Consider the following 16,491-nt stretch of genomic DNA (forward strand, 5'->3'; position numbering starts at 1 on the left):
ATAGCGCTTTAAACAAAATACATTGCATCAAAGCAACTGAACAACATTCATTAGGAAAACAGTGTCAATAATGCAGAATGATAGTTAAAGGCAGTTCATCATTGAATTCTGTGATGTCATCTCTGTTCAGTTTAAACAGGCCCTGGGGCTAAATTACAAAATTGACTTGATTGCAAATAAATGCACAGGCACTATTTAATACTGGGATCTGGTACCCATCAGTACTGACAAGAGAAGCAAAGAAGGATCAGTCGCAAACCTACATGACCGTATATCTAGTCAATCACAGCAGTGGGCTTTTACTTCAGAGTCTACAATCTGCCATATGTTTCGCACCCACCATTCAGAGTATTCTGATGAGAGGGGTCAAAACATAATAAAAAATATTGCAACTACTTCTAAATGATAATGTTTTTTGATGTATGACCCCTTTAATGAAAAAGTAAGCAAACTACAAGTGATACATGTGCATTATAAGACAACTGAACTTAATATGAAACTTGTAAGAAAGCCCAATAGTATCACTTTTGTCAGTGGTTCCCAATGTTCCTGGAGGCAACCCAACACTGCAAGTTTTGCATGTATCCTTAATCAAACACACCTGATTCAGGTCATCAGCTCATTAGTAAAGACTCCAAGGCTACGTCTACATTAATCCGGATACATTTGAAAATGCAGTTTTCTTTTTAGAACGCTTTCCGTCCACACCAGCGTTTTAAGCATTTTCCACTGAAACATCAGAAAACGTTACATTTGCTTTCTGCGCATGCATATGCAATAGTCACAATTGTATATCTGATCTAAAACGCAACTGACCTCATGTTTTGCTGCAAATAGCGATCGCAAGTAAATTTGCTTTCATCTTTGCAGGACTGTGGACGGAAGGCCAAAACGGAGAGACAAAGATGCGTTTTCAAATGAAAACGTATTAGTGAGAACAAGGCCCCAGATCTGAAATTGGTGCGAGAGTGAAAGGAGATATGATAAAGCAAAATGATACACAAGAGAAACACTTTCTGACATTGTTCTTTGTGGGGAAACTCCATCTGAATCTGTGAGTTTATCTGAATCTCAGTTGAAACTGCTGGTTTTAAAGATGATGTCTAACTTTAATCCCTGTTAAACGTTTAGATAATGTTTCTTTGCCATGTCACTTGTAATGACTGGTTAGCACAGATTTATCCAGATGGCATTTTATTGCTTGATGCATTATTGTGTATTTGTTGAGGACGCCGCATCAGACCTGAAAGTCCTGATCTGAAGATGATCTACTTACAGTGAACGTTTTTTGTATGAATGCGCAAAGCATATGATTGTTTGAAAAACTTCCCACATACAGTGCATTCATACGGTTTCTCTCCAGTGTGGATCCGCTCATGTCTTTTTAGGTCTCTTGAATCACTGAATCTTTTGTCACAGTGTGAACACTTGAAAGGTTTCTCTCCAGTGTGAATCCTCTCGTGTATAATCCGATTTGCTGACTGACTGAATCTCTTGTCACAGTATGAACACTTATAAGGTTTCTCTCCAGTGTGGATCATCTCGTGTCTTTTTAGGTTTTCTGAAACATTGAATCTCTTGTCACAGTGTGAACACTTGTAAGGTTTCTCTCCACTGTGGCTCCTCTCATGTCTTTTTAAGATTCCCGAGCAACTGAATCTCTTGTCACATTGTGAACACTTGTAAGGTTTCTCTCCAGTGTGAATCCTCTCATGTCTTTTTAGGATTCCCGAGCAACTGAATCTCTTGTCACATTGTGAACACTTGTAAGGTTTCTCTCCAGTGTGGATCCTCTGATGCAGTTTTAAACTGTTCGCTGAAATAAAAGTCTTTTCACACTCAAAGCACATGTACTCTCTCACACCAAAATGTGATTTCTGATGTAGTTTTAAATTTTGTAGACATGAAAAACTTTTCCCACATAAATAACATGGATGTGGCTTCTCCTTTGTATGAACTTTCTGGTGCATCTTCAGGTCTGAAGTTCGCAAACACATTTTGCCGCATTGATCACACATGCACATGTTCTCTCTAGTGTGGATGTTCATATGTATCTTAAAGTGTGGTAGGTGTGCAAATCTTTTCCCACATTGATCACAAGTATACGGTTTCTCTCCCGTATGAACTTTCATATGTGCCGCGAGGTGTCCTTTTTGCGCAAAACACTTCCCACACTGATCACATGTGTGCGGTTTCTCTCCTGTGTGAGTCCTCTCATGTGCCTTCAGGATTCCCGACCGACCAAATCTTTTGTCGCAGATTGAACATTTGTAAGGTTTTTCCCCAGTGTGAATCCTCTCATGTGCTTTCAGGTGTCCTGACCAGTTGAATCCCCTGTCGCAATGTGAACACTTGTACCGTTTCTCTCCGGTATGTACTCTCATGTGAACATTAAGACTATTTTTGTATGCGTAACTCTTTCCACAGAGAGTGCAGGTGAAAGATTTCACAGCACTTATTTTCTTTAAAACCTCCTGAGAGGAACTCTGAGGTTTTTCTCCAGTTTTGACATGATTTAGCTCCTCAACTTCACTCAGTTCATCAATCTCCTCATGTTCTCCAGTCAACTCTAAAATCGGTTCAATTTTAGTAACTCCTAAAAAAAAAAATTGATATGTGATTGTACATAAAAATAAGCTTTGATGTAACAGCAGAAAGACGATAACTGCTACACAAAACGTTGATCATTTTGATGCATATTTATAATGTATATGTCCCTGAAACATTTCATGAATGAGGTACACAGATCTTCAAATTATTAATTTCAAAACAAATAGGCACAAATCCCATGTTTTTATAGGGAGAACTATTAAATATCTTTGACCAACTTAACAAGTAGTCCCTTACTATTTGATGTTCTAGCTATATTATTGCACAGCTCTTAAGATTTTTCGGTTACACTTTGTTTTAAGGAGTCCTTGCTTACTATTATTATAACAATAGAATAGATTATGCATAATTACATATAAGTAACCCTAAACCATATCCTAATCTTATAACAGCCTTATTCCAAAATTGATTAAATTCATTATTTTCCTCAATTGTAAAAAAAATAATAAAATAAAATAAAAACAATAACCCATAATGACATCATGAAAGAAGTTAGTTTGAAATCTTTGCAAATTTATATATATATATTTTTTAAAAGACTCACATTATATACAAAATATTCATTGTTGAAGCACCTTTGGCACCAATTACAGCCAAGTATTTTTGGGTATGATGCGACAAGCTTTGATCGTCATCATTTGGCAACTATCTGCCATTCTTCAGAATTGTCTAGAAGTCACTCTTGCCATGTGCTTAAGGTCATTGTCCTGTTAGAAGGTGAAACTTTGGCCCAGTCTGAGCTTCTGAATGCTCTGCACTGTGTTTTTAATAAGGCTATCTCAATATTTGGTGAATTGAGCTTTTTTTCGACTCTTGACGAGCCCCTCAGTCCCTGCTGCTGAAAACATCCCACAGTACGAGGCTGCTACAAGCACACTTTACTTTTGGGATGCTACTCTGCAGGTGATGAGCAGAGCTGATTTACTTCAAACATAATATTTAAAATTGAGGATCATCAGACTTTTTCAGATTCTGAGGGTCCTTTAGGTGCTTTTTTTTTTCCAAATTCTGAGTGGTTTTTCATGTCTTCACTCAGGAGAGGACTAAGTTTGGCCACACCGATATAAAGCCCAGATCAGTGGAGTGTTGCAGTGATGTTTGTCCTTCTGTAGGTTTCTCCTATCTCTATGTATGATCATAGAGCTCAACTAGATTAACTATCAGGTTCTTGGTTACCACACTAGCCAAAACCCTTCTCCATCAATTGCTCAGTTTGGCCAGCTCTAGGAAGAGTCCTGGTTGTTTCAAACTTCTTCCATTAAGGGTAACAGAGACTTCGTGCTTCTGTGAACCTTCAATGCTGCAGAAATTTAACTGTACCCTTCCCCAGATCTGTGCCTCTATATATTCCTCTCTCAGAGGTCTACAGACAATTCCTTGGACTTCATCGGATTGGTTTGTGCTCTGACATGCACTGTCAACTGTGAGACCTTATATAGAGAGGTGTGTGCCTTTCCAAATCATGTCCGATCAACTGAATTTGCCACAGGTAGTGTCCAATCAAGTTGAAGACAAAAAAAAAAAAAAATCTGTGGAAACAGGAGGCACCTGAGCTCAGTAGGGCTGTCAAAAAATTATTTGAATTTCGAATATTAGTCAAATTTTAAATAAAAATCCACATTCGAATGCAGAAATGTTGCATTTTAGGTGTATACATGATGCTGTTTTGTTTATAGTTGTTTAAGCAACTTAATTCTAATTGGTTTATAAACATTATTTTAAACATTATGCTCTTTTTTTCACAGATAGTCATGTTAGGCTTTGAATAAACATGCATTAGTTATATTTTGCGCCCTGTTGCAGCCTCAGGAGAGAATCCAAAAGCTTTTCTTCACCCTAACTAAAAATATGTATTTTAAATAGGAGTATGATTCTAATTTTGATCATATTTAAGAATTTAGTTTTTCAGTCATTTTGAAAGCCCTAGAGCTCAGTTGTAAGTGTCATAGCAAAGACTGTGAATACTTATTCAGATGTGATTTTTTATATATAATTTGCATACAAACTTTCATATTGTTTGTAGAATTTTGAGGAAAACAATTAATTTAATAAATTTTGTAATAAGGTTGTAACATAACAAAATGTGGAAACCATGAAGCGTTGTGAATACTTAATGGATGCACATTACATTTAGTTAATTAATATTACTCTTTACTTAAATGTATCTGTAACGAGGAAACAAAGTGATAAAGTGTAATCAGTACTTTCTATTACAACAAATATAAATCAGCTTGAAACTTCATAAACATCAGCAATCCAATATTAATGAATAAACACAAACCTGTTTGTTCTTCAGTATCTTCAGTGTGTTTCATTCTGCAGGGTTCTAGAGCTCTCATGTTCTCTTTTCTCTTTAGTAAACTCAGTCTTTGTAGATTTCAGTTCTTTATGATGCTTTGATGCTAGTCTTCACTTGCAGGTTGATGTGAATATTCCAGTATTAATTGTTGAAATCACTGACTGTGTGATTGTTGTTCAGGAGCTTCAATGGACATGAATTTCTGTGTGGAAGAAGCAGATCTGCTAAAATAAAAGTTAAGTTGTTTTATTTATCTGGACTATTTTACACATTTAAGCATGTAGGTTTAGCAGATGTGATATAATTAATATATCTCAAGAGACCATAGCCAAGCAAATACGAAGTGTAATAAGTTAGTAAATCATTATATTACTATATTGAATGTAACAGCGTTGACAATAGCACACCAATTTAAAAAGCTCATTCAGTAAAACAACACTCACATATGTGGTAATTCACACATTCTATGCATTTTTTTTTTTACATTTTTATCCATATTTTTTTCATATTAACACATAAGATGATATCAGTCTAGAAGTATAAAAAATAATATAATGTTAAATCTAAGTAACAGTAAGAATAGAAAGAGCAAAGCATAAACATATTAGATGACATCCATCGTCATTAACAACTACAATATAACTTGGTTCTCTAATAACTAGGCCTATATCCAATTAAATAAATTATTGAAACGATTAACGTGCTATAGTTTTAACGTGTAAAATAGAACAGTGATTAAAAACGTCTAAAAACAGAAATAGTACCACAGAGCTAAATATCCAGTATCTATTAATATTTATGTATAGATTTAAAAAAGTTGCACTTGGCTCATTATATAGGCTCAGCAGTAACGTTATCCGGTATTCATTTTAACCAAACAAGTAAAGTAACAATAACAATGGTAAAGGTCAGAACAATAACTAAATCACAGCAGCAATATAATTATAGTTAACATCCATTTAAATCACAAATATTACGAAACATTCAGTTACAGCAACATTATCACCTCGGATTTCGAGACAATCATTCGCACGAACATACAAAACACAAACCGTTCAGGTCTTAAAGATTTTAAGTCCGCAAACACACACACAGCGCCGTACTCGATAAAAACAACGCAGAAACGACATCGCATACTGTTGCTGAAACAAAAATGTTTAAAGTGTATTTGACCATTGTTAATATACACGAAATGCTCACCTCGCCTCAGGACACTCGACGCTGACCGAGCACGCGCGCGCTAGAGATGACGTCATCAACAGCAGATCACCAACGCGCCAAATTCTATTTAAAACGACAAAACATCACAAATCACACAAAAATCAGGTATAGCCTTCTAATGTGGACGAACAGCCGTCTCAATCGGTCTCAGTCATGTGTGGAGTAAAATATAGTTTATTAGGCAATTAAAAGCTTTTTTGAGAAGTTTACAACAGTAAGCCCAAAAAGGAACATAAAACTTCATGTATTTCAGATATAAAATTACTTTGTACTTAGCCTATGTACATACAATAAGGTGACCAGATTTCTGAAATGAAAACCAGGGACATTTCCTAGTTCAGTGGTTAAAATATAATTGAAATCTCACTTGTCATTATCTATAAATTTAAAAATGGGGACGTATGGTTTTGTGTTTTTAATTTTTTATTTAATTGTTTTGGGTTCCATACATTAATATCAAATTTACCCTAGGTTTTTTTGTTTTTGTTAATACAATTCACCAAAAATAGGAACTAGCCTATTGCAAATAGCCTGGGGTGTAAAAAGTCCAGTCCCTGGTAAGAACATCACTAAACACTAAACAAGATGTATCCAAAAAATGTATAGGCTATATATATATATATATATATATATATTTTTTTTTTTTCCTTAGAAAAAACAACAACAACTTTGCTACCTCGAAATGCATCCTCAGATTTGAGAACAAACTTTTGATGCCAGAAATTTACCTGGTTAAAGATATAATTGAAGCTGAAATGTGTGTGCTTGATGCTATTTAAATATATTTAAGATCAGTATTTTGGTATTTTCATAAAACACTTTGTGCCAGTCTACCTCTTTATCAGGTTGATGATTTATGCATCAGATTCAGGCATTGGTAGTTAATCTTGTCAAATGTATTTAAAGCTCTATTGAATGTTAGGGCTGAGTGATATGAAAAAAAACATTGTGGTGTTGATATAATGTGTGAATTAATGAATTGTTTTCATAGATATCGAGAAAGAGAGAGAGAGATAGTTTGCATCACTAGATATAACTGTCAGTCATTTAATATTTCTATTGTATTTCTAAAAGTTGATAAATGTTAAATGATTTGCAGCTTCGATCTTACCTCACTCTCTTTCAACATTAAAATTACTTGTCCCCCTTAATGTCTATGGTGGTTACGGCATCTTTTTCCTGTATTTATGCCCATCTCTGTTGACAGACCACTGCTCTGCGTTGTCACGAAAGCTTATTATTTGCATGTGTTTTTAAGCCTTGCCAAATAAAACATTCAAGAGACTGTAAAGCATTCAAGCTCAAGAAGACACAAAAGAACTCAACTCAAGTTCTTGCGCACTGTTCGGTGCACACACAGAGAACCACTCAGAGCCTGTGAAGCAGTGCCATAGAGCCTATTATTAAGTTTGTGCACCTGAACACCTACAAACATGAAAAAAACTAACCTAAACAGAGTTAAACTACAGAAAGGAGAAGTACAGTGTAGCTATAGTTATCTCTAAGAATAAAATAATGTCTCAGTTTACTGTTATTTATCAAATATATTCCTTTCTTAGCTTTATAAACAATACAATCAGCTAATTAAACACAAATGAATCATAAAAACTTACATACAATGCTTTCTACAGATGATCACAAGATGAATGTCTGCTGTTAGACTTTTATGGTAATTATATTTTGAATGAAGCTACATGACTAGGTATCAGAATTATAATCACTACAAACATTAAACTTAAACAGAAGATCCAGAACATTGTTCTAATTATTATTAGTGCTCTTTACAGTTTCCAACAAAATCTTAAACTGCTTTACGCTTTATAACTTTCAGCTTCTTTAATGAAGAATGAAGAATAAGAATTTCTTTAATAAACTCTTTCCCAATTTCAGCTCATCCTGGTGCTCGTCTTCACTTGTAAACTGATGGGAATATTCCAGCTTGTTTACACATTGAAGCATTTATCCAGATTCTGTGTCTGAAGAGACCATATCCTATCAAATCGCCTCTATCAGTATTGCTTCTTTGTAAAAGTAACAGCATTGACATGAAAATTAAATCAATTAAAAAAGCTCATTCATTAACCCTGCACTCATATATGTGGTAATTCACATAAACTATGTAATTCTGATTTTTGTCTTTCTATTTTTTTATATTTCTTGGGCTTCACTTTTGACTGCCCTTTTATTGGTCTTTGTCAGTCACGTATGTTTATTATGTGCGACGTCACCCAGGCAACATTTTGAAGGTATCGACCAAACCATGATCAAATGTCACTCTTACCTTCATTTTGTGTAACATTCAACAACTGGCCTCTCAAAATGTATCAATTCACAGTGATGTAATGTGTAAACATAATAATTTAAACCTATTTTTTTATGATCACCAATAACCTACTCAAAAATGGTACAGTATTTTCCCACTTTCTATCTGTTGTTGTAGTATTTTGCCAAACTCCACTATTAATAAACTGAGTAAGGCATGTGTGAAATTTACAAAATATTCCCAATGCATGTTCTCGAATTCTCTGGATTTCGACAAAATGTCCAGCAGATGTCAGTCTTTTAAGCTTAAAGCATGAAATTATGGTTACCCTTTGTACCATGCTGACATTACAAAGATGTTTTGATGTAAAACAAGTCAATTTACATATTCATTTTATTTTTATATGTTTATATTTCTTTAATTTCTAATCTGGTGATTGGTTAAGGGATCTAGAACATGGCCGTGCATTAATATGTGCTTTGTAAGTACAAACCAATATGATAGTTGTGGATGTTAGTTTATAGTGGGAATCGGTCATAAGTGACAGAAAAATGTGTCATTTCTCTGTACTTTAATGCCACTTCTCAGCTCAGGGACAAGTGAAGTTACAAGCAACTGGGATGAATTCATTACCTTTCTTCTTCACTTAGTTTATTTATTTGTAGTAAGAGTATATTCTGATGTCCATCATACAATAATAGTAATAGAGACAGAGCTTTAATCATCTAAATTTTAAGAATAATACATAATATATTTAATCTGACATAATCCATCAATGCAGCATTACACAGATGTGCAGATCTAATACCCAGTCAATTTACTTCTGTCAAGAAAGGAGTTTTCCTAGTGGTTCTGCATGTAATCCATCTTTACTCAGCTCCTGCAAAGCGAAAAAGAAAAGGAAGAAAGGATAAAGACAAACACAAGTCAGAACTCTCAAAAAATCTGTCTGTTACAGGAATAGTGGTGCCAGATAAAGATGGTGTAAATGGGTGAGGTGTTTTAATGTAATCATCCGTATAAATGAATCCATCTTTATCTGATTCCATATCTAATCTCTATTCTAAAGTAAAGTGTCTAACAGGTATTTAATAGGCCTAGAATTGAAACTGAATATGCAAGGTGTCCTTGGAACATTTTCAATTGAGACACTTCTTGATTTTATCATTCCCAAAAGTTAACAGACATTTACAAAAATCACGCAATAAGACAAACTATTCCATTGGACTGAGAGGCTCAAGGACTATCTAATAGATTTGGTACTATTGTTCATAAAGCTGATGATGTCTTTCCTTTTTACACCATAGCAATCTCGTTTAATTTGTTTTGGAATCAGCTTTTGTCTTGCAGTACAGCTGGGTTTGAGGAGATCTACCGCATGTGTTTGTTTATGCCTCAGCAGCACAATGTGAGGAAACTGATAACTGAACGTCTGGGTGTTGCAGTTCTGTCACTCAATAAATGCTGTTCAGAAGTGTCACCCCACCCTCAGAAAAGACACCCGATATATATTTCTTCTCTGTTGTATGTGCTTTCATTGCTACAGGGGAAGTTAAAAGTTTTTACGCAAGCAAGTTTTAATGACACATTTGTTTTAAAACTTTTCTTCGTTTGCTGAATTATTGTATTTTTTCTTTCATATACAGGTGCATCTCAAGAAATTAGAAAAGTCATGGAAAAGTTATTTTAGTGATTCAACTCAAATTGTGTAACTCGTGTATTAAATAAATTCAATGCACACAGACGGAAGTAGTTTAAGTCTTTGGTTCTTTTAATTGTGATGATTTTGGCTCACATTTAACAAAAACCCACCAATTCACTATCTCAACAAATAAGAATATGCTGACATGCCAATCAGCCAATCAACTCAAACCACTGCAAAGGTTTCCTGTGCCTTCAACATGGTCTCTCAGTTTGGTTCACTATGCTACACAATCATGGTGAAGACTGCTGATCTGACAGTTGTCCAGAAGACATTCATTGACACCCTTCACAAGGAGAGGAAGCCACAAACATTCATTACCAAAGAAGCTGGCTGTTCACAGAGTGCTGTATCCAAGCATGTTAACAGAACGTTGAGTGGAAGGAAAAAGTGTGGAAGAAACAGATGCACAACCAACCAAGATAACTGCAGCCTTATGAGGATTGTCAAGCAAAATCAATCCAAGGAATGGACTGAAGCTGGGGTCAAGGCATCAAGAGCCACCACACACAGAAGTGTCAAGGAATTTGGCTACAGTTGTCGTATTCCTCTTATTAAGCCACTCCTGAACCACAGACAATGTCAGAGGCATCTTACCTGGGCTACGGAGAAGAACTGGACTGTTGACCAGTGGTCCAAAGTCCTCTTTTCAGACGAGAGCAAGTTTTGTGTATCATTTGGAAACCAAGGTCCTAGAGTCTGGAGGAAGGGTGGAGAAGCTCATAGCCCAAGTTGCTTGAAGTCCAGTGTTAAGTTTCCACAGTCGGTGATGATTTGGGGTGCAATGTCATCTGCTGGTGTTGGTCCATTGTGTTTTTTGAAAACCAAAGTCACTGCACCTGTTTACCAAGAAATTTTGACACTTCATGGTTCCTTCTGCTGACCAGCTTTTTGAAGATGCTGATTTCATTTTTCAGCAGGATTTGACACCTGCCCACACTGCCAAAAGCACCAAAAGTTGTTTAAATGACCATGGTGTTGGTGTGCTTGACTGTCCAGCAAACTCACCAGACCTGAACCCCAGAGAGAATCGATGGACTATTGTCAAGAGGAAAATGAGAAACAAGAGACCAGAAAATGCAGATGAGCTGAAGGCCACTGTCAAAGAAACCTGGGCTTCCAGACCTCCTCAGCAGTGCCACAAACTGATCACCTCCATGCCACGCTGAATTAAAGCAGTAATTACTGTAAAATAACCCCTACCAAGTATTGAGAACATGTACAGTAAATGAACATACTTTCCAGAAGGCCAACAGTTCAATACAAATGTTTTTATTTTATTTTATTGGTCTTATGAAGAATTCTAATCTGTTGAGACTGAACTTGAACTACTTCAGTCTGTGTGCATTGAATTGATTTAATAGACAAGTTTCACAATTTGAGTTGAATTACTGAAATAAATGAACTTTTCCACATCATTCTAATTTATTGAGATGCACCTGTATATAGGAGTGTAAAGTGTGATGTTGGACAGACTGACAGGAACGTGCCATTTAAAAAAAAAAAACAGATGCTAGATGATTGTTTCTGATGAACAAAAATCTGTCCCTGAAGAGGTTTAATTGCAGTTCCTTAATAGGGTTTGGTGTAGTGCTAATTAAAAATGCTATATCTGAGTAGATCCATGCATTCAATACCTCTGACGGTGCTAAATTATGTTAACAGTTAGCGAGACATTCAGGTCGTGACATTGTCCAATGGTCAGCTTGCTTAAATGATTTGTAATTTGTGAGAGTGAACAAGTTGCTGACTCGTGTGACAGCTTTAGTATCCGTTAGTCTGGAGGCTGTTAGTCGGTTTGTACGTGTGAACTTCTTTGCAGAAGTGCTCTCATAAAACACACAGTACAGTGCTGAGAACATTTTGTTACAGATTTGCAAATGATTAAAAATGACCTGTAATTCTATCAATGTTCAAATGTTAATATGAATGTTAATTCTATCGAAACTCTTTCCTCTTTATCCCACTCAAGAGATACAGTAACATTGTCTTACCCAAAAGACCATCAACAGGGAAACCTGTTTTTGAATATTTAATATACTAGTGTCTCAGAAACTGATGTACTTCAAATTTGACTTAATGTGGTTCGCTATTTAGCGATAGAATAACAGAAGATCGAAACATATCCCTTTAAATATACACTGCCAGTCAAAGGTTTGGAATAATTAAGATCTTTTTCATGTTATGAAAGTTGATGGAAATATATTAAATATATTTTTTGCTGCTTAATATTTTAATTTAAATTTTGATGACTTTAAAGTTCAGAAGAACAGAATTCACTTTAAAACTTCTTTGTAACGTATAAATATCTTTACTGTAAATTTTGATCAATTTAATGCATCCTTGCAGAATAAATGTATTATCTACTATGCATTATGTATTATCTTTTTTTAAATTACTTGCCCCAATTTTTTGTATATCATGGTTTCCACAAAAATATTCTGCAGCAAAAATTCTTCAACATTGATAATCAGAAACGTTTCTTGAGCAGCAAATCAGAATGGTTTCTGAAGGATCATGTGACAATGAAGACTGGAGTAATGATGCATTGCATCACAGTCAGGAATACATTACATTTTACAATATATCCAAATAGAGAGCAGTTATTTTAAATTGATAATAATAATTCACAAAATCACATTATTTTCTGATCAGATAAATGCAGACAAATCTAAATTATTCCAAATTAATTATTCCAAACCTTTCACTGATTATATATAGTTCTCGTCATATGTTTCCATGCACCTTGAAGAATCCACAAGATGAGATAATTTGAAATAACTTATTGAGGGGTACTACAAAATAATAATAATAAATATTACAAATACAAGCAACTTGTATTCTGCAAGATGCATGTGAACGCAAGACCCCAACTGTATGAATCCAGTATAGGGCTGCCAGCATATTAACATTTGAGACTTATTACATATAAATTTATAATAAATATTTATATTCAAAAGTCAACATAAGTCACGGTAATGCTAAAAACAAGATTAAATGTATTCAGTGATCTGCCAGCCCTTAAAGCAGAAATGATTCCCTTCCAATGAAACTTACAGAAAATCTGTAAGTGCACTGAATTACACTAAATTTCTGAGATATTATAAGTAGGACACAGAAATAGCTGTGCATGTAGTCAGTTCAGCCAGAAAAGAAGCTGACAAAACTGTCGTTAGGACAATTACAAGAGAAATGGTATTGAATGCTTTGGTGTTGTATGTAGGTAGAGTTTTCAGGTATCTACATACCAAAACCAAGGACATAACAAGCAGGTGTATTTACAAGACATTTCATGGCCTGGGCCACTGACCAGAACCAGATCTGGCGGTTCGGGGTTCGATTAGCGCTTCTGTCGCAGACGGGTCTGGATCAGCTGTGCCTTTCAGAACATCCATACGCTTGCGAAACGCTTCCTTTTTCGGACAGAGCAAGAAGTCGTACACAAGAGCAGCAGCCACCCCTCCACTCATCGGTGCAATCCAGTAGATCTATGTGAGGAAATAATTATTACACGTAAGAAATACTACAGCAATTAAAATGGTCATTGATTGATTGATAGATTTTTTTTATGCAGAAGAACCGATAACCAAAAATAACAACAAAAACTAAAAAACAATAATTTTCCTTTCAGCCCTAAGAAACTAAGAGGAAGTAAAATGTGTCACAAAGTTTGCAAAAACAGTTGTGACAATATGTCAGTGCATTTTAACCTAGGCTACAACCAAATCATATTGCAATAAAATTGCAATAAAGCAATAAATTAATTTTTATTTTTATTCAAAAAGCAATGGCGATTTGGTACATTACTTGTTCATTACAAAATTGTACTCTATTACTGAATCCAAGTTACATGACAAAAATTGTGGTTAGGAATGTAATCAATTACATTACACATTAGGTAACGTAATCAGATTACTTTTTTGATTACTTTTAGATTACTTCTGACCTAACTTGTTTATCATGTTATTTTAAATAAGATAATATTGTAGCATACTGATATAAAAATACAAAGAGAAAGAAAATATATTGCATTCATTGTTATTAACAACATGAAATGCATTTAACATTATTTCAGGTCAAAGTTTCACAAACTGGTGTCCGTGAAGAAACTGCATCTCAAGATAAAAATGAATTAAATCACAGAAATCTTTTTAAATGTACAACATTCAAAATAAAACATAAAACATACCTGTTAATCTGTAGGTCATGTGACCATGTGAATAATATGTAATCAGTAAAAAACGAACTTTGGTCTAAATACTTGAAGTATTTAAAAATGTAATATAGTCTATTTCCAAGTTCTTAATTTGTAGAACCTGATTATGTAATCTAGATTACATTTTACCAAGCAATGATTAAACTATATTTAATAATCTACATCAGATATTTTTAGTAACTATAATAACTTTGCAACTACAAGTGAACTAACTCTCATTAGAGTATTAGTAAACTGGTTATGGTTAGGGATAGTAGAATAATTAGACTTTCATAGTCACTTATAATCAATTGAGGGTCTGTTTAACGACCTTTAAAATAAAGCGTTAGCAGATATTAAGCAGACAGACTACTAATACTCTATGGACTGCTAGTTGAGTTATTTATAGTTAGTATAATGTTCATGGTGGACTATCAAAATAAAGTGTTTCAATTTGTTCTTACAACAATCCAACATAAAAAAATGGGGAAGGACGTACCCAGTGGTTTTTAAATGCTTCAAGAATAACAGCTGGTCCAAAAGATCGAGCGGGGTTGATGCCGCACCCGGTGTAACTGATCTGGGGACAGGAATGATGAGCTTGTAAAGTTTATGATAGAGACTTGACTAAACTTGGCTGGAGACCTACTGATCTAATTTCCAAGATCAATACATATCATTTACTTTTGGTTAATGAAAAGTCAATTGCTTACTGCAACTAGGTGCCCTAAACCAACTGAGAGTCCGATGGCTAGAGGTGCAGAGCCTGTAACATCAGTCCGGTTTTTGTCTGTTATGGCCAAGACACAGAGGACCAGCTGGAAGGTTGCAAAAAGCTCAATGGCAAATCCCTGACCGGCTTTCACTCCGTTACTCAGCTATGAGAAAAAAAAATATATATTGGATTACAAAGTACTACTGTAGTATTATATTAATACACTCACATTACAACAGCAAGATGGGATAATAAATGCAATGTCAACCTTTTAATATTTGGATGAATTTTGAACCACTTCAGTATTATTATCAGAAAAAAGAACAAAAAAAACCTTATTAGTCACACTACATGGGGTATGTTGTCCGAACGGGGACCTAAAGTAACATAGCATTTATTGTACAACTTAATTACAAAATAAAATTAATGAAAAAGTGAAAATTGAAAAGATAATACACAAAATAATTGTTTTGGCCAACAGAAACTGTATTTGAAATAAAAAAAATACTTTGCTCTCAGTTCAAAATAATTGTTATTTTATATTGTCATTGCACTACTGCAAAAGATATCACATGGAAAGTGTTTACATTGCTTACTGTCGAAACAATATTATGTATTAAAAATTATTTTAAATAATTCATATTTTTAATGCATGTTAACTTTGACAGCCCTGAAAACATTTAGTAAAAACTAATTTGACACCCTTTTTCTGCCCCGGCCGCCATCGAAAACTCTCCTTTGCTGAATATATGCAGTGTGATTTCATTGTTAAACAAACATAAAAATAAAGAAAGAAAATTTACTGGAAAGAGCAAAGACTAAAACATTTAAGACAATTTTGAATTTGAAACTAACATACAAAAGCTAGATAAAATTAGCATTTATGTATCTTATAATAGCTCTTAACACATTTCCTGTGTGACACAACTATCCACATAATGCAGTTCTGAATGTACTTTTAGTGGTTGTAATTTAATATTACACAACTTACCATATTGAGTCCCAGTGTTGTTTCAGGGTCAGGACTAACTTTGAACATAATGCCACTTGCTACCACAGCTCCCAACATCTGGGCAACGATATACATGATTGCTCTGAAGAAACTGATCTGACAGCTGACCAAAAGTCCTAAAGTAATAGCTGGGTTCAGGTGGGCTCCACTGATATGCCCCAAACTCTGAGCCAATGTTGCAATGGCCAGGCCAAAAGCTAAAGCTACTTTAACCTCTTGGTCTGGAAATCTGTTGTGCTTGTTTCCGATGGCGGAGGCTATGCCAATAAAAACAAAAACCGTCATCCCAACAAACTCAGCCAATACTGCCCGCCAAAAGGACCAACTTTTAAGCTCTCGTGCCATTACGAGTATTGTTCCTTCTCTGCCTTTTAGCTGGTAAATGAAAATGCCAGCTAAGCTACAATTATAAACACTTGGTGAAAGATGGCTGACAGGAAACTGGTTTTAACAAAGCAACCACAGTTTTAGACC

At 34.8% G+C, this 16,491-nt stretch overlaps 2 protein-coding genes across 5 annotated transcripts; both read right to left on the reverse strand.

The window, feature by feature from the left end:
• Window positions 1-984: 984 nt before the first annotated feature.
• LOC132096855 (zinc finger protein 271-like) lies at window positions 985-6,229 on the reverse strand. 3 transcript variants are annotated; one of them, XM_059502502.1, is made up of 3 exons: window positions 6,110-6,229; window positions 4,892-5,111; window positions 985-2,596 (listed from the first exon to the last, which is right to left on the reverse strand). In XM_059502502.1, exons 2-3 carry the CDS (start codon window positions 4,947-4,949, stop codon window positions 1,269-1,271), a joined length of 1,386 nt encoding a protein of 461 aa, XP_059358485.1. In that variant the 5' UTR covers window positions 4,950-5,111; window positions 6,110-6,229; the 3' UTR covers window positions 985-1,268. The 3 variants fall into 3 exon arrangements, with proteins under 3 accessions (XP_059358485.1, XP_059358487.1, XP_059358486.1); XM_059502504.1 differs by having other exon boundaries at window positions 4,892-5,130; window positions 6,110-6,161; XM_059502503.1 differs by having other exon boundaries at window positions 4,892-5,133; window positions 6,110-6,161.
• A 2,797-nt stretch (window positions 6,230-9,026) lies between these two features.
• LOC132096857 (aquaporin-1-like) lies at window positions 9,027-16,411 on the reverse strand. 2 transcript variants are annotated; one of them, XM_059502507.1, is made up of 5 exons: window positions 15,997-16,411; window positions 15,004-15,168; window positions 14,790-14,870; window positions 13,406-13,583; window positions 9,027-9,273 (listed from the first exon to the last, which is right to left on the reverse strand). In XM_059502507.1, exons 1-5 carry the CDS (start codon window positions 16,360-16,362, stop codon window positions 9,263-9,265), a joined length of 801 nt encoding a protein of 266 aa, XP_059358490.1. In that variant the 5' UTR covers window positions 16,363-16,411; the 3' UTR covers window positions 9,027-9,262. The 2 variants fall into 2 exon arrangements, with proteins under 2 accessions (XP_059358490.1, XP_059358489.1); XM_059502506.1 differs by having other exon boundaries at window positions 13,378-13,583.
• Window positions 16,412-16,491: the final 80 nt, after the last annotated feature.

The sequence above is a fragment of the Carassius carassius genome, chromosome 20, assembly GCF_963082965.1.
Source record: "Carassius carassius chromosome 20, fCarCar2.1, whole genome shotgun sequence".
NCBI classification, from domain to species: Eukaryota; Metazoa; Chordata; class Actinopteri; order Cypriniformes; family Cyprinidae; genus Carassius; species Carassius carassius.

Coding starts and splice junctions, on each gene's coding strand:
- LOC132096855 (XM_059502502.1), bottom strand. CDS start 4,949: ATGAGAGCTCTAGAACCCTGCAGAATGAAACACACTGAAGATACTGAA. Junction 2,597..4,891: donor AGATACTGAAGAACAAACAG/GTTTGTGTTTAT, acceptor TTTTTTTTTTAG/GAGTTACTAAAATTGAACCG.
- LOC132096857 (XM_059502506.1), bottom strand. CDS start 16,362: ATGGCACGAGAGCTTAAAAGTTGGTCCTTTTGGCGGGCAGTATTGGCT. Junction 14,871..15,003: donor GTTTAGGGCACCTAGTTGCA/GTAAGCAATTGA, acceptor TCCTGTCCCCAG/ATCAGTTACACCGGGTGCGG. Junction 13,584..14,789: donor AAGCATTTAAAAACCACTGG/GTACGTCCTTCC, acceptor TTCCTCACATAG/ATCTACTGGATTGCACCGAT.